At 37.5% G+C, this 24,543-nt stretch overlaps 2 protein-coding genes across 2 annotated transcripts; both read right to left on the minus strand.

Annotated features, from left to right (window-relative positions):
- Nucleotides 1–7,386: 7,386 nt before the first annotated feature.
- Nucleotides 7,387–9,532, minus strand: LOC139862273 (uncharacterized). Its single transcript, XM_071850849.1, has one exon. It carries the CDS (start codon nt 9,411–9,413, stop codon nt 7,563–7,565), a length of 1,851 nt encoding a protein of 616 aa, XP_071706950.1. The 5' UTR covers nt 9,414–9,532; the 3' UTR covers nt 7,387–7,562.
- Nucleotides 9,533–10,913: 1,381 nt separating this feature from the next.
- LOC139864311 (uncharacterized) lies at nt 10,914–24,289 on the minus strand. The gene is made up of 3 exons (XM_071852890.1): nt 23,938–24,289; nt 22,922–23,821; nt 10,914–11,419 (listed from the first exon to the last, which is right to left on the minus strand). The coding sequence occupies exons 1-3, from the start codon at nt 24,287–24,289 to the stop codon at nt 10,914–10,916; spliced, it is 1,758 nt and encodes a 585-aa protein (XP_071708991.1).
- Nucleotides 24,290–24,543: the final 254 nt, after the last annotated feature.

A 24,543-nucleotide genomic window follows, 5' to 3' on the forward strand; every position in this document is an offset into this window, starting at 1 on the left:
TGAATTAAGAAACTCGAAAACGATATATATAACGATTATCGTTATATCAATGTCTTACTAATTACATATGAATCATTTTAAGATATTGTTACATTATATAATCATGATAGATGATAAGTAAATATATCATTAAGTGTATTAACAATGAACTACATATGTACAAATAAGACTACTAACTTAATGATTTCGAAACGAGACATATATGTAACGATTATCGTTGTAACGACATTTAACTGTATATATATCATACTAAGATATATTATATATCATAATACCATGATAATGTAACTATTTAGCATCTATTTAGATATAATAAACAATGGGTTAACAACATTTAACAAGATCGTTAACCTAAAGGTTTCAAAACAACATTTACATGTAACAACTAACGATGACTTAACGACTCAGTTAAAATGTATATACATGTAGTGTTTTAATATGTATTCATACACATTTGAAAGACTTCAAGACACTTATCAAAATACTTCTACTTAACAAAAATTCTTACAATTACATCCTCGTTCAGTTTCATCAACAATTCTACTCGTATGCACCCGTATTCGTACTCGTACAATATACAGCTTTTAGATGTATGTACTATTAGTATATACACTCCAATGATCAGCTCTTAGCAGCCCATGTGAGTCACCTAACACATGTGGGAACCATCATTTGGCAACTAGCATGAAATATCTCATAAAATTACAAAAATATTAGTAATCATTCATGACTTATTTACATGTAAACAAAATTACACATCCTTTATATCTAATCCATATACCAACGACCAAAAACACCTACAAACACTTTCATCCTTCAATTTTCTTCATCTAATTGATCTCTCTCAAGTTCTATCTTCAATTTCTAAGTATTCTTCATAAATTCTATAAGTTCTAGTTTCATAAAATCAAGAATACTTCCAAGTTTGCTAGCTTACTTCCAATCTTGTAAAGTGATCATCCAACCCCAAGAAATCTTTCTTATTTACAGTAAGATATCTTTCTAATACAAGGTAATACTCATATTCAAACTTTGGTTCAATTTCTATAACTATAACAATCTTATTTCGAGTGATGATCTTACTTGAACTTGTTTTCGTGTCATGATTCTGCTTCAAGAATTTTCAAGCCAGCCAAGGATCCTTTGAAGCCAGATCCATTCGTCTCTTTTCCAGTAGGTTTATCCACAAAACTTGAGGTAGTAATGATGTTCATAACATCATTCGATTCATACATATAAAGCTATCTTATTCGAAGGTTTAAACTTGAAATCACTAGAACATAGTTTAGTTAATTCTAAACTTGTTCGCAAACAAAAGTTAATCCTTCTAACTTGATTTTTAAAATCAACTAAATATATGTTCTATATCTATATGATATGCTAACTTAATGATTTAAAACCTGGAAACACGAAAAACACCGTAAAACCGGACATACGCCGTCGTAGTAACACCGCGGGCTGTTTTGGGTTTGATAATTAAAAACTATGATAAGCTTTGATTTAAAAGTTGTTCTTTTGGGAAAATTATTTTTCTTATGAACATGAAACTATATCTAAAAATCATGGTTAAACTCAAAGTGGAAGTATGTTTTTCAAAATGGTCATCAGGACGTCGTTCTTTCGACTGAAATGACTACCTCTTACAAAAACGACTTGTAACTTATATTTCCGACTATAAACCTATACTTTTTCTGTTTAGATTCATAAAATAGAGTTCAATATGAAACCATAGCAATTTGATTCACTCAAAACGGATTTAAAACGAAGAAGTTATGGGTAAAACAAGATTGGATATTTTTTGATTGTTGTAGCTACGGGAAATATTGTAACAATTCTATACAAATCATATCCTAGCTAACTTATATTGTATTATACATGTATTCTAATATATTATGTAATCTTAGGATACCATAGACACGTATGCAAATGTTTTGACATATCATATAGACCCATGTATATATATTATTTGGAACAATCATAGACACTCTATATGCAGTAATGTTGGAGTTAGCTATACAGGGTTGAGGTTGATTCCAAAAATATATATACTTTGAGTTGTGATCTAGCCTGAGACGTGTATACACTGGGTCGTGGATTGATTCAAGATAATATATATCAATTTATTTCTGTACATCTAACTTTGGACAACTAGTTATAGGTTACTAACGAGGACAGCTGACTTAATAAACTTAAAACATCAAAACGTATTAAAAATGGTGTAATTATATTTTGAACATACTTTGATATATATGTACATATTTGGTATAGGTTCGTGAATCGACCAGTGGCCAAGTCTTACTTCCCGACGAAGTAAAAATCTGTGAAAGTGAGTTATAGTCCCACTTTTAAAATCTAATATTTTGGGATGAGAATACATGCAGTTTTATAAATGTTTTACGAAATAGACACAAGTAATTGAAACTACATTATATGGGTGAATGATCGAAGCCGAATATGCCCCTTTTGCTTGGTAACCTAAGAATTAGTAAACCGATCTACTAATTGACGTGAATCCTAAAGATAGATCTATTGGGCCTAACGAACCTCATCCAAAGTACCGGATGCTTTAGTACTTCGATGTTGTTTTTATCATGTCCGAAGGATTTCCCGAAATGATAGGGGATATTCTTATATGCATCTTGTTAATGTCGGTTACCAGGTGTTCACCATATGAATGATTTTTATCTCTATGTATGGGATGTATATTGAAATATGAAATCTTGTGGTCTATTATTATGATTTGATAATATATAGGTTAAACCTATAACTCACCAACATTTTTGTTGACGTTTTAAGCATGTTTATTCTCAGGTGATTATTAAGAGCTTCCGCTGTTGCATACTAAAATAAGGACAAGATTTGGAGTCCATGCTTGTATGATATTATGTAAAAACTGCATTCAAGAAACTTATTTTTAATGTAATATATTCTTATTGTAAACCATTATGTAATGGTCGTGTGTAAACGGTATATTTTAGATTATCATTATTTGATAATCTAAGTAATGCTTTTTAAACCTTTATAGATAAAATAAAGGTTATGGTTCTTTTAAAAATGAATGTAGTCTTTGAAAAATATCCCATATAGAGGTCAAAACCTCGCGACGAAATTAATTAATATGGAACGTTTATAATCAATATGAACGGGACATTTCAGTGGTTGCCAAGGTTGTAATGGCGTAAACGACGAATTCTGCTGAACACTTTGCGTCTGCAAAGGGATTGAAACCGTGGTACTATAAATAGGTACCTGACCGCAGCATATCACATGCGGGCCTACTGTTTCGCCACTAGTGCCTACCAAGATAACCCTCGGATCCACCGAGGAAAAATCCAGCCGCGTAGTTGCGACTGGTGAGTTTGCCCTTTGCGGTGTAATCCCATCTGGATATATCGACTTATACCTCTGAAAAGGCTCGCCGGATACAGGTGGAGGATATGGCGTGTATCCCGCCCCCGTAGTCATAGCTTGCGTCTGCTGATTACCAGACGGTGTGTTTTGATTATCTGTTTGAGTACGTTCCGATGAGTCCCCGGAAGTCATGATACTGTTAAAGAAAAAATTCAAAAAGTTTTGTGAATAATAAGCCTTATAATTCAAAACTTTTTAAAGAAAAAACAATTAAACAGTTCTGAACTAATTCGACTCTCAACGAAAGCACCACTTGATCATTGATATATTTTCCATAAGGTCAATATGCCTGTTCAATGCGTAAAAGGGGGGTTTAAGGATCTTAGAACAAGGCTCTCCGGTCCGGCTACCGTGAATAACCCTGGCCGACATGATGATGTCGGCGGGGTGGCCAAGTGATTAAGTCCACCTTCGATAGCGGTCGCTGATCAGAAGGCCCCAAATAAGGTTGTTTGTTAACCTTGAGTGATGATGCTGATTACGTAAGATGAGTAGCAGACAATGGTTACGTAACGTGGTGATGCTAGAATGATTATTAGGGTTAGTATATATAGGCAAACCCTAATTCTAGAATCGTCTAAGATAATGATAATCTCGTCCATAACTAACTCCCCCGAATCACGGATATAATTATGGAAAAGATATTGACTTGATGACCAAGTAACTGCCGTACCGGGAACTTCGATACGAATCCGCATACCGCATGCTGCATACAAGTGCACGCATACGCATGCTAGCGAGTTGCGGTATCATTGCGCATGCGGGTTGCGGTATCATTAGTTTCCTTTCTCACTCTAATAATAAAAACATGTCTGGCATTCGAAGAAATGAAGACCAAATAAGGTCTAAATGGATGAATATGAATATAAAGATAGCTAAATTCAATGAATTCTTCACGAGGGTGATGAGCAAATCCAAAAATGGTTGTTCAGATGATATCAATATTAGTGTACGCCGAAAGTACACGAAAGTAGTAGGTACACATTTCACTCTGGACCATGTGTGAGATTTGCTCAAAGATTCACCCAAATGGAAATCACACTTCGTAATGGATCGTAAAACATGCAAAAGAACAAAATCATTTGAAAAAGAACAAGCGCACAGATTTTCTTCTTCAGATAATGATGATGATGATGATGAAGATGTTTCAATAAACCTCGAATGTCCTTCGAGTAACAAGTCACCTAAGAGAGTTAAAAAAATCTAAAGATAGTCCATCGTTAATTAGCTCTAAAGTATATGAGGCATCTTTACAAAGTGGACAAACCAAGGAGGATAATCTTGCACATACAACTAAATAGAGACTTTGGATGGTCGCAATAAACTACGACAAGAGAAGTTGAAACTGGAGATGCTGAAAAAATTCAAATTCAAGCTGAAACATTGCCTTTCTACTTCATGATGTAAGCGGTGTTGTAAGGAAGAGATTAGAAATAAATATATATACAGTAATTAGTACTAGCTTTTTTTAAGTATTTATTATGTCAAGTGTCTGTCTGTGGTCTTGTTAAGCTGGAATTAATGTGATTCATAAAGTAATGTCAGATTGGTTTTGAATTGTTTGAAAAGCTTGCTGTGCAGATTAAAATAGTTGTACAAATTCTGGTAAGTACCAGAACTTGCTGTGCAGACTGGATATTTAAAAAACTTGCTTGGTTTTGTATTGTTATTTTTCTTATATCAACAAATTCACCAGGTAACTACCCATTACCCAAACAAAAATTTAACGAATAAAAAAGTTTAAAATGTTTAATTTGAGTATTCGGTACGGATAAAAATGTGAGTTATGCTTATATTTGATTTAAGCATGTGATATGGCTTTATGAAAATATAAACGCAGGGGTTGTTTTGTGTTCATTTCATTCGTCCACTGAACCACGGTATACATGAAGCTTCAGCACTCATCCTTATTACCCTGCTTAAGTCTCAACAAACTTATTAATATCTCAGATTATAAGAGTAGAACATATTTTCTCCCATAGAGTTCCACCGCAAACACAAAAGTAAACGAATGAAATAAAGGCCGAAGCAGCGCTACCTTGGATTAATTTATACAGAGTACTCTATAAAGCATTAGTTATCCAAATTGCACAAACACCGGTGCCCAAAAAAATTATATATCGCACAAGATATTACAAAAACACACGGGTCAGGTCATGACTCTAGGTGGTTCTCCCCTTCTACACCACGTGACAAAAATATATACAGATAAAAACATATCATATCATATTGGACTTTTGACAACTTTGATCGAATGAATTGGCCAAGTCAGAAACTACTTGAAAGGGACTCAAAATCCCAACTAGTCGGGGACTAATTGGCCTAGTAGGAAGACTACTTTTAGAACCATTGCTGCTAGTGATATTGAACTTGAGACGTAAGATATCAAGACCCCAATCACTACGTTGTCTTAGGATGGTTCGTGTATACATCAAATTGAAAAGATGCTAATGATACGATGTGCATACGATCCTCAAAGTATGATGCAAGCATTCATAGCCAATAGCATTAAAAAATCGAAGAAGGAAATACTACTATACTAGTATATGATATATAACCTCTTAGCATAAAACTTCGAAGATTTATCTTGAAAAACCAAATCATAATTTTGTAAAAGAAGTAAAGAACTAACCTTGTTTCATTGTTTAAGCCGCTTGAGTTAATGAGTCCGAAAGGTTCATCTCCACGGAATTGAAGGATGTTCAAAAAAATAAGTTCGTCAAGTATAAAAGGCCAACATGCTGCGCAATGAGCTGCAAGCAAACTGAGACATCAAAGATATTGACTTGATGTAAAGGGCGCTAGCAAGAGCGTCTTATATGATCATAAACATTGACTTGATGTACAGTGCAACTTTGTTAATTTGTTTGTGGTCATGTATGAGTACACGTTAAAGTTAAATCTCTTTTATTGACAGGAACAAACCATAACATAAAACGAGACAAAATCAGCAAATGATACATGTAAAAAGACTGACCCATATAGCATTCTGCCAGTTACATTTCTTCAAATTCTAACCCGTGCCAAATTCGATAAAAGTTCAGTTCTAAATTGACCAAGGAATGGTCTATCGTAACTCTTACTGAACCAAGAGAAAAATAAACTAAAATAAAGAGGGCTATTGCAAGTGAAGTAAGAACAATTACCTTCAAGAAACAAAATCAATCGATCAAATCCTATAGCCGCATTCATCATGTGATATGGTGCTGATCTGTCATACTTTCGAGTGCAACCGTTTTTCTTATGTATTTCCTGTAACAACATCAAGGGATTTTGCAATTTTGCTATACCGGGGTTATAGTCCCTATCAATATATTGACTATTTAACAAGACATAACAGAGTTAATATTGACAATTTAGAAGGAAAAAAATTGTGGTAAATCCACGTGATTTCTGACATAATACTCGAGATCTCTAACTTTTAGATGTCATCTTAACACCATTTTTGTGGATACATGTATAGATATATAGATACAGATCTATAACATCAGTTATGTTACTGATTCATTTTGACACACTCCTTGTGATATATGAACAAAACCAAACTACACAATTAAGAATAAGATATACGTAATATGACAAATGTACTGGTTGACTCAACATGATCAACTCAAACAAGAATAAGATACCATGTATCACACAATTAAGATCATGCAAGTAACTTACTTGCAGGGAGAGTAAAAGATCGAACTTGATGAAGCCATCAGGAGCCGGATGCCTTCAAATGATGGTATCTAATCTAATGATCGCGTTCATGTTCTCCTCTTTATTTATTCTTGATGAGAGAATTTATGTAACAAGAATAATGACATAATAATGAAATATGTGGGACCCACAACCACTTTTTGATGTAGGTAGCTTGAAAGGAGTACAATTATGCAGTGAGATCCAACAAACTGTTAATTAAGTTTAAGTAGCAAATCAAGATACACAGAACAACTAACAAGCACAAGAAAATATCAACTTGAATTGGGGTAAAATCATCATTTCATTGATGTACTAAAATGAAGTCCTAAATTTATCGGTTCACAACATGGTTAACATATAATCATACGAAAGTATGTGCAAAGAAGCCCAATGGCTAAACTTTACCAAATCACTCATCTGTGTACACAAATATACACCAAATTAAACTCGCGATTAAACGTAATCTACACAATCTCCCCATCCCTAAACCCATCCATTCCCGGTTCCAAAGCACAAGGAGAATCATACCATTTTGGATTCTCGGGATAAAAATTTTCGACCTGCAAACCAACAAGACTATCATCGGTCTCTGTTTCATCATCCCTTATTGGCTGTTTTATCAACTTTGTATCCTCACAATCAAGAATAATACTTTTTTCATCAAACCCGTTACATTTCAACCATTTTTCAGGTTTACAATTCTCATCCACAAGATCTTTCTCGTTCCTACAATCACCACCATCGATTTGATCCCAAGATCCAACGTCTCCAAGCGTCCGCTCAAAACTATCATCATCATCTTCAATCAATTCTGCATTTTGACCCGCGCTCCAATTCACCAAATCGTTATCCAAAAGCATCCCGTTTGATTTAACTCCGTATTCACCTACACTTCTAACTTTATTCACGAGATCATATAAATCTTGAGACACCGAACTCAAAAGATCAGGATGAATTTTTCCAATTTTCCCTTCAAGAAGCCCAACTTCATGCTTTAGTTCTTTTATTTGTTGCAAAACCGAATGATGCATATCACCATCATCACTCCCAATAAAGTTATCGTTATCGACTTCTTCACTTGTTCCGTAAACAAAATCTTGATCCATCAAAAACCCGCTTTTATGCCCAACAACTCTATGCATAATCCTAGCGTTCCCATCTAACGGTCCAGGTTCATGACCCGAATGCACAGCATACAACTTAAAAACCGCAATCCCTTCTTCTTGATAAACAAAGCTCTTATCTTTTTCATTATAATTAGAAATTGGCACAATCGCCCTTATCCGAAACCCGCACCCGCATCTTTTCGACGTATAAGGCTCCCTTTTCAAAACCTTTGACTTTTTCGAAGATGAAGCGGGGTCACCTGCTCGATGACAAGCATAATCCTTAACCTCAGCCATAAAAGGCTTATACCTAATATACTTCTGCCTTATACACAAAACAACCTTATGTTTAGCAGCCAACTGTTGCAACTTACTAGGCACATCTTTCGCAGGTACATCAAACGACTCCGTATACTCAAACCGACGCCTTTTCGACCGACCCAAACCCGACCCACTTGAATCAGAACAAACCGAACACGCAGCTACACAAGCCCTAATATAAGATTCAGGGATCCCATAAAACTTAGCACCTACAGTCCAAACTTGCTTAATTCTATCAATAGTTTCTTTCAGCCCTAAATGTTTCAAATCAGCATCACCATGGAAACTCATTACTATATCTTGCCATTGACTAGTATGTGAAACAAATTGACTATTTGAATTATTCTTAAAGCACAAAAATTCATTACCATGTTGACCTGTATGAACTGTAAGCTTATCCTGAATCCGCTTCCATGCAGTTAAATAAGCAGTTTCTTCGTTTCGGTCCTTCCAAACGGACCGCCAGCTCGCAAGCACGGCGGGCGGTGTAACCGCCCTAATTTCATCCGGGCTTGCGATCCGGCGGCCTTCAAGTATGCATCGGATCATCAACGAGTGCGATTGGATGTTAAATGTGTAAAATTGGGATGATATGTAAGGGTAAGGGTCGATGTACTGATTTCTAGGGTTTCTAGGGTTTGTAATTTTGGAAGTGCCGTCGGAACTGTGGGTGGTGGGTGGGACGGCGTCGTTGTCGGAGGAGGTGGGGCTGCCGGAATCTTCATCGTCGTCGTGAAATAGGTCGAATTCCGATAAAGGGGGTAGGGCGAAATCCAAGGACGGTGGTGGTGGTGAAGGTGGTTGTTGGTTTAAAATCAACGGCTGAGATTCAACGATGGGATCAAGGTGATGATGGAACAAACCCAGTTCAACTTTGCTTGGATTCATGATTTTTTGGATGAAAAATTGAAACTTGGCAGAAAAACAAGAATCTGTAAGGAGGTCAGTCTACTCTGACATGAAAGAGGATTTCAAGAATCGTTTGCTTTCCCGTTTCTCTATTTTACTTTTTCTCTCTCTAAAAATAAAAATTGAAAAGTATTCGTGTGTTTGAGTTTTTATTTTTACGGGTTTTGATGACGTTTTTGTTTGGTAGGTGACGTGTGATTTGTATATTGTAAAATTGTGGAGAAAGTGATATCTCAAGGGTGAAGATTATTGACTTTGACTTATAGAAGACTTAGATTTGGTACAATAATTTGTTTCGTCACTATGCTGTTTTTCGACCTGGTTGAACAATTGGCTATTTTCGGGAGAAAAAATTAGATTTATTCTTCAGATATATGGGTTTAAATTACCATTACCATTACCATTATATTATATACTAATCCGTAAAAGCTTTAGTTTTGTGTCGTTTTGAATAAGCCAAAAGACATTTCTTTTACTTACTTTTTTTGTTTACCTTGTTTCTATTCCTTATTCAATTTGCACACCTTAACGTTGTTCAAATTTATACCTTTTCAAACCCTAATCTCTTAGTCTACTTTTTTCTCTACTTCATCCATTTAGCCGGTATTCGTTACTTTTTACTTCAGCTATATAAATATGTTGATAAGCTATGTTGTTATACCAAATATATGTTTTTATCAAGCTGTTAATTTGATTGAAATTATTCTGTCTGTCTTGAAATTGACTTATTTTAGTAGCTTCTATTTGTTATTAAGTATCTAAATCCATTTGAAGGTTGTATTATATATATACGTCTGCCACGTGCTCGATAAAATGTCTGAATAAATAGTGTTAATGGTTTATTATTACTGCTCAGGGCTATAGGTTATACGAGGATTTATGGTTTTGTTATTACGAATTTGGTGTATATTGGCTACGTTATTAGTGATGAGCCCTCCAACTCTGTCTTATTATAATATCCATATCTATGTTAATTTTTATGATTGGTTTACAATTTAGAGTAGAGATAAGGGTCGGGGAGACTCAACTCATATCCAGTGGCGGAACTTGAACTTTTTAATAGATGGGGCGAGATTGATACAAACAACATTACGGAAATCTCAAATTATAAACACAAAAGATTTACTTTATATATTTATATATGTGAAACATAACCTTAAGTTCTAAAGTCAAAAGAAACCAAAAGAACAATGTACACTAAGGAAGTCAAAAGAAACCAAAAGACAATGTACACATATTACAATTCAGCTCAACGACCTTTAATATCTTTAAATTCAACAATTATAGCTTTCGAGTCATATCTTTCGGCAATATCTCTTTCTATGTTCACCACTAAGTTATCTGCAAGAAATTCATCTGACATCTTATTACGGAGTCGATTTTTGCACAGTTTCATTGCTGAAAATGCCCTCTTGGTGGTAGCAGTAACCGGAAGTGTTAAGATGGGTCGGATTAGTCTATCAAGCATAGGATAATACCTCACACTTTTGTTTCCACAAGAGTTTTGCACAAGTCAGAAATTGTAGTAGCAGCACGAAGCTTTGAGTTCTTTGACAATTCAATTTCAAAAATTCCCAACTGATATCTCAATCGAATCCTCTCTTGTTCTGTAATATCTACAGGATAATATTTCTTAACACGATAACAAATTCGATCAACATCACACGCTTCAAGAATTGTTTTTGGAACTAAATTGGGAGTAAGAGTTAGCAACTCCATGACATGATCATTGAACCTGTTTTCCATCTCATGCAATTGTTTGTCCAACGTACAAATAAATATATCAACCTTATAGTAATGCTCAACACTCACTTGATTATCGTGTCCACGAGGGCGATATCGAGTAGACTTATATAAGGCATTAAAATCGGGTATATCCACTTGATGTTTTTCCGAGAATGTGATAACTTGTTTAAGTAAGTAGCTCCATCCATAGTTTCTGAAGTTGTTAAGTTTTTCCTTTGTAGCTGAAACAAGCTGAATAGCTGAAACATCCCAACCCGTATTAAAACCGACCCATAAAATTTTTTCCTTTTAATACGCGTTAAATAATACTTTAGGTCCCATTACACAATTTCTAAAACATATTTGTTACCAAAGTAAGTTCAACGAACTTAAAACATACATTAATAATTTAAACTCCCTAATACAATGGTTCATTAATTAAATCGTAAACCGGTTATAATCATTATGACCCGACTAGTTACGTTTACACAAAACCGAGCATGGTGATTTGGGACTACGCTACCCAAATCCTAATCGAGTCCAAAAGCAAGATCTTCTAAAGCAACCTAGCCAAGATCTCTAATTCCCAAGCTTACCCGAGCCGCCAAGCATGCGAACCTATAAAAATATCAACAACGAGAGGGTAAGCTAACGCTTAGTGAGTGAAAATATACCACATACATATATATGCATAAGATGGCCACGCCACAAAAATAATCAAATACCGCATACCGAAACATCCAAGAGTAAAGGCAAGCTAAGCTAGGCATACCATACGATCACTAAGCAACAAGTTAATAATATCAACAAATATAAGTTCACCCACGACAATGTGAACAACGCCAAGAAGCTACACCCGGAGGGTTAGCTACATCACGACAATACAACAATATATAAATATAACAATATATAAACGTCCAAGGTTAACCCCTTAACCCAATACCGAAACCCAATTTCCACAATGAAGATTGGCCGAACTACACGAGCCTTAGTAGATCCGCATACACACGAGACTACTATCTTCAACAACACAACATCGAGGTTGGCCGAACTACACGAGCCTTAGTAATCCAAAACCACACGAGATCACTACCTCAATAAGATGACCGAACTACACGCGTCATCGTGAATCCGAACTACATGAGATTCACTTTCACAGTTCAATAAGATGATCGAAACTACACGCGTCATCGTGAATCCGAATACACACGCGACTCACTTCTCAACATCAAAACCCTTCGCCATTGGGGTTATATCATCCACATCACAACCACGTGTGATAATGTACACACAAAACGTGTACCTCACCAAAGGTGGTCAACCAAAACGCACAACCGTGCCAATTAGACCCATACACAAGTCCATCAAATTCACCTATATGTAAAGAGAGCTCTATAACCGAGAATCACTTCACCCGACCCGCACCCATCCTATACATACATATGCACATAGGATATTAACACTCACCTAGAAGTCTTGATGAATGCAACCGAATAATCCGCAACACGCCAATGGAAAGTACATATTCCATTTCACAAATACAACAACACAATTAGGGTGGATTTACAAATCAACCCAAATTGACAACTAGTGCAATTTCGACCCAAATTGCACTTCCAAGCTCAAAGCGCGCCAAAACTAACCAACAATCACTAACACAAGTGAAAATGGTCCTAACATGTCAATTAAACCCAAGCATAAGCATTAAACACCAATCTTGAACAATATGACACCTTAACCCTAATTTTGACCCATTTCAAAATTAGTTAACCAAAATACACCCAAAGTGGTTCCAACACTTCTATAATCACTAATACTAGTGATTACACACAACATACAAGTCCTAAAGATGATTAAATCATTAACCAACCCAAAACCTACCAACATCAACAATAACTAGTTACAATTACCCATTTCACCTCCTAAATGGGTTTTACAACTAACTAGCTCAAAACCCTAAACTTGAATATCAAATCACCAAGATGAAATTCGGAGTTAGAACTTACCAATACCACCAAAATGATGCCGTTGACGAGTGGAACAACTTTAACACTTGAGGTTTAACCCGAAACAACCTCCTTCTTCTCCAAATGGAGTTCTGTCTCTCTAAAACTCTCCTCTCTCTCTAGGGTTTGAAGGTGAAAGTGTTTTTGAGTGAAAATGAGGATAATATGAGCCTTGAATCAGTCTTATGGCTCTAGAACCGGCCATAAGTGAATTTACCAAAACACCCTCAAAAGATTCCATTAAAATGGGTTAATAATGTCATTACAGCAACATTTGTCGCGTTTCGCGACACCTTGTCGCGTTTCGCGACACCAATACGCGACACACAACACTCAAACGCGACAAAGTGGACAGAAATCACCATCAGAAGTTGTCTCGTTTCAAGCATGTTTGTCACGGAACGCGACGCGCCAGAACGCGACAAACTGCACTCAAACTCGACAGTTTACCTGATGTACTCCAACTTCACTTTTAAAACATCATAAAGTCAATCGTGGTCAATGCATTACATCCAAACTATTAAATAATCATTCTTGGACTTCAAATGACGCCCCGAGCGTCATGTTTAGAAAAACGGGGTGTTACAACTCTCCCCCACTTAGATTCGATCACGTCCTCGTGATCCTAATCACTTAATCAATCCAACCCGACACACTAAGGTTCTCAACAAACGTTTCAATCTGACTTTCATCACATTACTCATTAACCTAAGGACTAATCCATTAACTAAGACACACACTTGCACGCATTCTGAGCCGTGCAATACACGCATCCGAAAACTACTACAATCGCTTAACATTCGCGGAAACATCATGTTTCCTTCCAATTTCTCTAGGCAATCCTCCCCAATGGACCGCCCTTAACACTAAATCGTCATCCGTGATTTAACAAATCCGCAAATCCGAGCATTAAAACTTGCTCAAGCCCTCACATCGGGAAAAATTCAATCAATCTCTTACCGAGATATCAATCCCTTAGCGTACCCTTACCGAGTACAATGCTAAAAGCAACCAAGTCTCAACCTAAGGTCAACAACCCGAAATGATGAAGACCGAACAAAAACGAATCCTCACGGATACGCTTACCACATAACATCCCTTGTAGTGCGCAATACGACCAATACGCAACTACCGTAACATCATAATCCAACGGTTAAAACCGATAGCGCCCAAAACGATTATGGCAATGCTAGATCCCAAGGTGTACAAAATCGACTATTGTCACACCCGTAACAACATGTGAGCGAAACACGTCTATCGCATCACTAAACATACAACATGGCCCTCGCGACCCCACCATTGGCATATCAAACGACCAATAGATCAAACATCATGGTCCTTACGACCCCACCATCGGTGTATAAAACAACCGATCGATCACACAACACGGTCCTTACGACCCCACCATTGGTGTATAAAACAACCAACAGATCAACATCATGGTCCTTACGACCCCACCATCGGTGTATAAAACAACCGATAGATTACACAACACGAAGGCTGGCCGAAAACTACACGCGCCTTAGTGAATCCGAAACCACACGCGACTCACTACCTTCACCTCAACAACAATCGGGATTGGCCGAACTAAACGCGCCTTAGTGAATCCGAACTACACGAGAGTCACTATCCCAGAGGAATGACCGAACTACACGAGTCATTTGTGAATCCGAACTACACAAGACTCACTCCTCAATACCATGACCGAAACCACACGAGTCATTTGTGAATCCGAACTACACGAGATTCACTTCCACAATAAGATGACCGAAACCACACGCGTCATCGTGAATCCGAAACCACACGCGATCCACTACCATGATGAAGTCAGCGGACCCCGAAGGTCATGCTTCACCAATCTCAACACCGGATGAAGTCAGCGGACCCCGAAAGTCATGCTTCACCGATATAACACTACGCCTATGATGAAGTCAGCGGACCCCGAAGGTCATGCTCCACCAATTACGTACTCCCATGATGAAGTCAGCGGACCCCGAAGGTCATGCTCCACCAATCAACAATACCATGATGAATTCAGCGGACCCCGAAAGTCATGCTTCACCAATCAACGCCCTTTTGGCCTCGAACAACGAGTAGCATAACATCGCGCTCTGCTACGCCATAGTGAATCCTAACGGATACCACTAACCATTCCCACAATCGAGCAAGAACCGCCTATATCAAACATAGGTACCCAACAATCGTTCTCTAAAAGAGGATCCGATACGCACATCCCTTAACCGAGGGATTTCACCTTGCTCGCCCAACACGTTCATTATCTCTCAACGAGATTTACCACATTACCACTTCGGTGATAATTTAAATCCAAACCATAAGTACAATTTAACCGAAATTGTACCCTACCACAATTTGACCAAAACTAGGTCCCAACACAATTTTTGGATCTTACTAAAACGTCATCCGAAATCTCACACTAGAACTTCCTCGAGCGGGAGTGTAACTCCCCCACTTGGAACTACGTCTCATAACCGCATCTCGTACAACCGTACCATGCTACCAAAGGCAGACTTTACCAACAGTTGGGTTCACATGACCCATCACCATATCTTGCTCCCACCTTGAGCATACGAAGGATTTCAACCAATCCTTAAACACTTCGAACGAAAAGTGTACCGCAAATTACACCACTCTACTCTCGCAATCATCCAATTGCTTTAGTTTGTCAAATTTCACCCGATCACTCATGTACCTAAGGGTTTCACTTCGGTACCCTAAGTACAATGTAACCGCAACACAATCGGAGTTGAACACCACGCTAGTAGGTATAAAAGAGGCACCTAATGTCGCGTCACGTAGACTCCTTTACCAACATACATCGAGATCAAACACTCGATCTTTTTCGGGTTCCAATCCACCCGCCGAACCTCATGGTTCATCAACTTCCACACTATAGCGAACACGCGCTTAACAATCGAACACCAAAACCCATTTCCATGGCTTGGTAGAAACATTTCCAAATACTAAGGAATGCTTGGTTGCACCAAGTCTTACGCCCTTCGCCCATTAATCAAAACATCACCATAGGGTACTTCCATTAGGAACGTCACCCATAACAACAATATGCACAACACAAGGCATTTTACAAACTCAAATTCAACGGCACTTAATAAATAATCAAAGGACATATTTATTAAAACGAAACGTACCTTAACGTCTCCTTGCCGCACCCGTCCCCGCTAACTTGGGACATTCTGACTTACGATGTCCTTCTTCTTGGCAATTGAAGCACACAATGCCATCACTCTTTGGTACCGGACATTCCCAAGACTTGTGACCCCTCACGCCACAATTGTAACATCTAGGCGCACTAGAATCCAATATACTCGTCCGCGTACCACCCGTGCTCACGCTCGGACCCTTAGTCCTCTTGTAGCGACCCGACAAAATCGTCATTGACGGCGCCGACTACTTAGGTCCCGTTACGTGGTCATGAGTCTTTAAAATAACGTTTGACCAAAATGCGCCGCCTACATTTCATAAGTAAAGATTGTTTCCAAGTTTACAAGAATGGTTCAACCAAAAGTTACGTTACAAAGTTATAAGTACAAATGAAACCTATAAGACACAATTTTAAATAAAGTCAAAAGACGCTCCATGTATGCACATATACTCGACATCCAATGCAAGTATCAATTAATGAGCGGAAGCATGTATCACAAATCGTTCAAAGACCAGAGAAAAACATAGAAATCTATCAACGAAAACGTTGGTGAAATCATAGGTTTAAGTAAGTAAGTACAAGTGAACCACAAGATTTGTAACATTGGTATAATAGTAATACATTCCAAAAGTTTGTTTCACGAGCACCCAATTATCAATGCTTAACATTTCCTTCCATAGAACCCCATCATAATAGTGTTAGAACATACACTGTTTCACGAAAATATATTCCATTCGTAAATGGTAGCGAACCGTTTGAATGAGGGTTTGTCAAACCCATATGGATCCATACAACATAAGTTCTCGCTTACACCCGGCAAGTGTAACTAATGATAATCGAATTGAGGATTTTGTTCTAAACTCGTATGTAGAATGTTTGTTTTCCTGTACTTGTGTTCACTTAGTAAAAAGAAACGTTTATGTTTTCTCATCCCAAATGTAAGTTCAAAAGAGTAAAAGTGGGACTATGATCTCACCTCGAGTGCAAGAGTATAATAGTACTTCACAAGTAAATGTATGCAAGAACGAATGCTAGCCTTGACCTAAACAAGTAGGTTGTATCAATAACGGTAAACACGGTTGGTCAAAGTTGTTCAATTAGTCCTATGGCTCGTTACGACTCGATTATATAGCATGTGAATCAAATTGTCAAGTTTCATGCAAGATACAAGTATAGAAGCAAGTTAGAATGATTGCATAAGTGTTTGGTTAAGTTTGACTAAAAAGTCAAACTTGGTCAAAGTCAAAGTCAACGAAAAAGTCAACACGTTCGGGTCGGGTCCCGAACTATTTTCCTAAGCTTAGAAATCATATATGAGCATGTTGGCCAAGTTTCATGTTGATCGGGGGTGCGTAGCATACTTAGAATTAAGCGAAAATTGACATTTTTGGGCAGTCTGCCTCAGATGCGCCGCATCCAAGGCAGATGCGCCGCATCTGTGTCTGGTGCAGCAATTCTGGGGCAGTTTACACTTAGACGATTTCAACTTCAAACAACCATAACTTTTGACTCGTTAACATTCAAAACACGTATCTTATATCGTTGGAAAGGTAATTTAAAGAGGAATACAACTAAACACATTTCATTAATCAATTCCATCATTTACATATATACTAACAGCTGCCATGTTTTTGGTCGTTTTGGGCCAAGCCCCACATACAAACGACAAGAAAAAAAAAATGGAAAAAATAAATTTTACCCCCCCAGGTTTTAACAAGATGCAAATTCACCCCCCAAAACAGGGGTACAAAATGTAAAATCCCTATTTTAATTAATAAACTCCACCCGGTTTTTCAGAGAGGCATATCTTTCCGCTCAGTACGAGTTAAATTTTTCCGAGAACACCGTTCAGCTCTAAAAAATCTCAAGAACCCAACGGGACTAACTACACGCGAAACGGACATCGTTAAAAAACACTAAATAACGGGCCCTATATTCTCGCTCAGTGCGAGTTAAATTTTTCCGAGATCACCGTTCAACTCGAAATAATTTTACGAACACAACGCGACTAACTATACGCGAAACGGACATCGTTAAAAAAGCTTTACATACATATACATACACGTCCAACAAACAACCCAACCTACTAGATATATTAGGTACCAAACAACGTATATCCAAATTCGACCGCGCGTCGAACACAACCGCAGCAACGCGCGGTCGAATTTTTTCTAGTTAACAACAATGAAAACTTCAATAAATGATCGTTAAATGTTCAAAATCGAAGTTTCAAGTTCGTAAAACGCATTTCTTGACTCGGGAATCCAATTTACACATACGATACGCCGTTTTGAAGGTAATGAAACATACAATACAACTAATCACTAACTAATAACATTTCATGGCATTCAAAACATCAAAAGTTAGTTTTAGAGTTCATCAAACCCTAATCAAAATCATGAATTCAACCATTTTGTAAATGAAGCTTTTCTAAATCAACCTACACATCAAAATGAAGCTAATGATGCTAGTAACACATTTAATACATGAACTTTAACATTTAAACAACATTTAATCAACCAAAAGCAAGGATTAAGCACACCCATTTTAAATGTTCAAACTAGTTACTCAAAACAACAAATCGAGCAAACAAAACATGTATTCATATTATACTTGAGCCATAGACACTAACTAACAACTTTATAAGTTAAAAACATCAAGAACAAAGAATCTAGTAATTTTAGAAAGTTACCCAAATGAGATGAATTTGGTATCAAGTTGTAGAGGATGAAGAGAGGATTTCAATTATGCAATTTGTTTTGAAAGATACTTGCTAGAATGGATTTGGATGATGAATTTGTGTTTGAAGATTTTGAGAGCATAAAAGGAAAGTAAGAAGGGAGGAAGAAGATGATGAATGAGATGTGTGGTGCTGAGGAGGTTACCAGTTAACCCATTTTGCCTAAGTGGCAAGATTAGTCCCTCAAGTTTGTAATCGGGTGCGGGAATTAACCAAACGAATATTTTAAATACGCTAGAGCAACGAGGGATGTTATAAATTAAATAACACGAATATTAGAAATGCTAAATAATGGAAGGTACAAATCTAGATACGAATGCATTATTTAAAAATAAAAAGATGGACGTTAAAATAGTTTAACGGAAAAATGCGGGATGTTACACCTCTTACTTGGAGCACCATACGAAACAACCCTTCTTTCACTTGAAGGTTCACTCTTCTTGGATCGTGAATACGACTCGAAACCTCTAGCCAAGGCGAATAATTCCGCAAACGATTTCGCTTGACCCCGGCTAATTTTACTCTTCAAGTCATCATTCAAGGTCCGATAGAAATCTTGCATCAACAAATGATCATTCCCCAAATACTCCGGGCAAAAACGAGCCTTCGCCATAAAGGTCGTCTTGAGAGTATTCAAATCCATAGATCCTTGTCGCAAATTTCGTAACTCATTACACAGCTCCCACAAATCGACTGAAGTCCGGAACTCCTCGAAGAATTCCTCCTTAAATTCATCCCACGACAAAGCCATAAACGTTTCACCACCGACAAGGTCAATCTTACCATCCAACCAATCCTTCGCCCTACCCCGCAACAAACTAGTAGCGAGTCTCGTCTTTTTCTCGGGAGGGCATTCAATAGTACGAAAACACCCTTCGACATCCGAGATCCACGTTGTGCTTACCAAAGGATCCGGTTTCCCGTCATACATCGGGGGTCTAGTCCTCATGAAGCTCTTAAGACAACGCTCCATTTCACCCCTACTTTGAAATTCGAAATACTTCCTATCCATTTCTTCTCGAAACGCACTCATTTGCTCCGCAACGGTGGCCGCAACTCTAGAGTTAAACTCCTCGTCATTCATCTCGATCTCGTTTCGCGTCGTCATTCTAAAGAATGCAAAATGATTAGTCCACGAACGTATAAAACAACACGCATAACACCGCCCCATCTTGCTTAACACTCGTCGTACATCACTTGTTAGACACGATTTGCACCCGTAATAAGGTTTGCAAGTCCTTATTACGCACACACGTCGTCTCAACTCGTTAGTATAACGATCGCCTCGCTCGATGATATAACCAACACAACGACAATTCCACGCGATATAAACACACACAAGGGAATAGCATCACAACACAAGCCAAAAATCCTAGTTAGTCCACCTACAAACAAGGCACTAACTATAACCCGTTCACCTACAAGTCCCGCAACAAATAAGCACACACAAAAGTCTAAGTCTAGGCACCTATCTCAAGTCGCCTAAATCCCTTAGACCATGCTCTGATACCACTTGAAACATCCCAACCCGTATTAAAACCGACCCATAAATTTTTTTCCTTTTAATACGCGTTAAATAATACTTTAGGTCCCATTACACAATTTCTAAAACATATTTGTTACCAAAGTAAGTTCAACGAACTTAAAACATACATTAATAATTTAAACTCCCTAATACAATGGTTCATTAATTAAATCATAAACCGGTTATAATCATTATGACCCGACTAGTTACGTTTACACAAAACCGAGCATGATGATTTGGGACTACGCTACCCAAATCCTAATCGAGTCCAAAAGCAAGATCTTCTAAAGCAACCTAGCCAAGATCTCTAATTCCCAAGCTTACCCGAGCCGCCAAGCATGCGAACCTATAAAAATATCAACAACGTGAGGGTAAGCTAACGCTTAGTGAGTGAAAATATACTACATACATATATATGCATAAGATGTCCACGCCACAAAAATAATCAAATACCGCATACCGAAACGTCCAAGAGTAAAGGCAAGCTAAGCTAGGCATACCATACGATCACTAAGCAAAAAGTTAATAATATCAACAAATATAAGTTCACCCACGACAATGTGAACATCGCCAAGAAGCTACACCTGGAGGGTTAGCTACATCACGACAATACAACAATATATAAATATAACAATATATAAACGTCCAAGGTTAACCCCTTAACCCAATACCGAAACCCAATTTCCACAATGAAGATTGGCCAAACTACACGAGCCTTAGTAGATCCGCATACACACGAGACTACTATCTTCAACAACACAACATCGAGGTTGGCCGAACTACACGAGCCTTAGCAATCCGAAACCACACGAGATCACTACCTCAATAAGATGACCGAACTACACGCGTCATCGTGAATCTGAACTACACGAGATTCACTTTCACAATTCAATAAGATGACCGAAACTACACGCGTCATCGTGAATCCGAATACACACGCGACTCACTTCTCAACATCAAAACCCTTCGCCATTGGGGTTATATCATCCACATCACAACCACGTGTGATAATGTACACACAAAACGTGTACCTCACCAAAGGTGGTCAACCAAAACGCACAACCGTGCCAATTAGACCCATACACAAGTCCATCAAATCCACCTATATGTAAAGTGAGCTCTATAACCGAGAATCACTTCACCCGACCCGTACCCATCCTATACATACATATGCACATAGGATATTAACACTCACCTCGAAGTCTTGATGAATGCAACCGAATAATCCGTAACACGCCAATGGAAAGTACATATTCCATTTCACAAATACAACAACACAATTAGGGTGGATTTACAAATCAACCCAAATTGACAACTAGTGCAATTTCGACCCAAATTGCACTTCCAAGCTCAAAGCGCGCCAAAACTAACCAACAATCACTAACACAAGTGAAAATGGTCCTAATATGCCAATTAAACCCAAGCATAAGCGTTAAACACCAATCTTGCCCAATATGACACCTTAACCCTAATTTTGACCCATTTCAAAATTAGTTAACCAAAATACACCCAAAGTGGTTCCAACACTTCTATAATCACTAATACTAGTGATTACACACAACATACAAGTCCTAAACATGGTTAAATCATTAACCAACCCAAAACCTACCAACATCAACAATAACTAGTTACAATTACCCATTTCACCTCCTAAATGGGTTTTACAACTAACTAGCTCAAAACCCTAAACTTGAATATCAAATCACCAAGATGAAATTCGGAGTTAGAACTTACCAATACCACCAAAATGATGCCATTGATGAGTGGAACAACTTTAACACTTGAGGTTTAACCCGAAACAACCTCCTTCTTCTCCAAATGGAGTTCTCTCTCTCTAAAACTCTCCTCTCTCTCTAGGGTTTGAAGGTGAAAGTGTTTTTGAGTGAAAATGAGGATAATATGAGCCTTGAATCAGTCTTATGGCTCTAGAACCGGCCATAAGTGAATTTACCAAAACACCCTCAAAAGATTCCATTAAAATGGGTTAATAATGTCATTACAGCGACATTTGTCGCGTTTCGCGACACCTTGTCGCGTTTCGCGACACCAATACGCGACACACAACACTCAAACGCGACAAAGTGGACAGAAATCACCATCAAAAGTTGTCTCGTTTCAAGCATGTTTGTCACGGAACGCGACGCACCAGAACGCGACAAACTGCACTCAAACTCGACAGTTTACCTGATGTACTCCAACTTCACTTTTAAAACATCCCAAAGTCAATCGTGGTCAATGCATTACATCCAAACTATTAAATAATCATTCTTGGACTTCAAATGACGCCCCGAGCGTCATGTTTAGAAAAACAGGGTGTTACAATAGCATTGCCAATGTCTTGAGATTTTTTTTGCAAAGCCTGAGATAAAGTATCAGTCATCCCCATTATTTCATTTATCAAGTGTAGAATAAGCACACACTCAAACGATTTCATATACTCGTAAACTGCATCAGCATCACTACGTTTTGAAGAACATCCATCTTTGATTATACTCCGAAGAACTACAAAAGTAGCATCATACATATCAATCAAGCTACAAACCGATTTGAAATGAGAACCCCAACGTGTATCACTAGCTCGTCTTATAGTTCCAACTTGATTTTTACCTTTGCCAGATTTGATTTCACCGAGTTCTAACAAACATTTGATTTCATCCGCCTTAGCTTTTTGTAACTCGTCATGACGCTTACTTGAAGCACAAACAACATTAATAATGGATGTTAACTTTGTGAAAAATTGGTGGACAGGAATAACTTCTTTTGACGAAGAAACTAAGGCAAGTTGTAATCTATGTGCAAAACAATGAACATAGTACGTATAAGGACAATCGTTAGCAACAAGTGCTTGCAAACCATTCCATTCTCCTCTCATGTTACTAGCACCATCGTAACCCTGGCCATGAATTTTATTAGTATCAAACTGATAATGTAAGAGTTGATTCCACAAATTTTGTTTAAGGGTTAATGAACAAGTATCATAAACATGTACCAAATTTAAGAACCTTTCTCTTATCAACCCATCTTTATCAACAAATCTCAAAACTATAGCCATTTGTTGCTTTGACTCATCACGTGCCTCGTCAACCATGACACAAAAGTAAGAATCACAGACTTCATTTCGAAAATGATTTCGGACATTGTTTGCAATAATACCTAGAATTTCCTTTTGTATTAATCCCGAAGTATACTTTGAATTGTAAGGAGCATTCTCTAACACCAACGAACTATATCGATTGAAGCTTTCAATCGTATACGGTTCTTCAATTTGTTTTCAGCACTTTGTTTCTCCATAAGGTTTTCAATATGTCACGTTTGATTTAACAAACTTTCACTACGTGCCACTGCATTTCTATGTTGTGAACTTGCAATGTGTCTAAGAAAAGCACAATTTTTCCCATCATTTACTCTTTTCCAATTATCAAATCCCGTAACAATAAATGCATCATAACCATGGCGTACATTAGGTTTGTCATTAAACAAATAACAGAGAAAGCAATATGCGTAATCTTTAGATATGGAGTATTCTAACCAGTTGGGAAATAAGTTAAACCACACAAATCGGAATCTACGATTGTGTTTCCTATTAGCAGGGTACTTATTTAGATTCACTTGCAAAGGTCCTACATTAAAATACAGTAACCTTATTTGTTCCCTTAAATTAGATGAATACTTCCACATTTGTTTTCGCTTCCCCTGCTCATATCGTTGCCATCACTATTTCAGGATTCAACTGTTGGATAATCGGCTAATACCATAAAAATATATCGTCATGCTATTAAGTATTTTGATTAAGTTCTTTTCTTAGTCGATGATTAATTAATTGGCGAGCTCTCAGAATAGTCGTAGCCATAGCCAACTGAAAAAGATTATTAAATTGCTATTGTCAAATTTAAATGTCATAAAAAGAATTTAATTCTAATACATTTTACCTG

This window comes from Rutidosis leptorrhynchoides, chromosome 8 (assembly GCF_046630445.1).
Source record: "Rutidosis leptorrhynchoides isolate AG116_Rl617_1_P2 chromosome 8, CSIRO_AGI_Rlap_v1, whole genome shotgun sequence".
NCBI classification, from domain to species: domain Eukaryota; kingdom Viridiplantae; phylum Streptophyta; class Magnoliopsida; order Asterales; family Asteraceae; genus Rutidosis; species Rutidosis leptorrhynchoides.

Coding starts and splice junctions, on each gene's coding strand:
- LOC139864311 (XM_071852890.1), bottom strand. CDS start 24,289: ATGTGGAAGTATTCATCTAATTTAAGGGAACAAATAAGGTTACTGTAT. Junction 23,822..23,937: donor TGCAGTGGCACGTAGTGAAA/GTTTGTTAAATC, acceptor CGTTGGTGTTAG/AGAATGCTCCTTACAATTCA. Junction 11,420..22,921: donor CAATGCTATTGTAACACCCT/GTTTTTCTAAAC, acceptor GGGATGTTTCAG/CTATTCAGCTTGTTTCAGCT.
- LOC139862273 (XM_071850849.1), bottom strand. CDS start 9,413: ATGAATCCAAGCAAAGTTGAACTGGGTTTGTTCCATCATCACCTTGAT.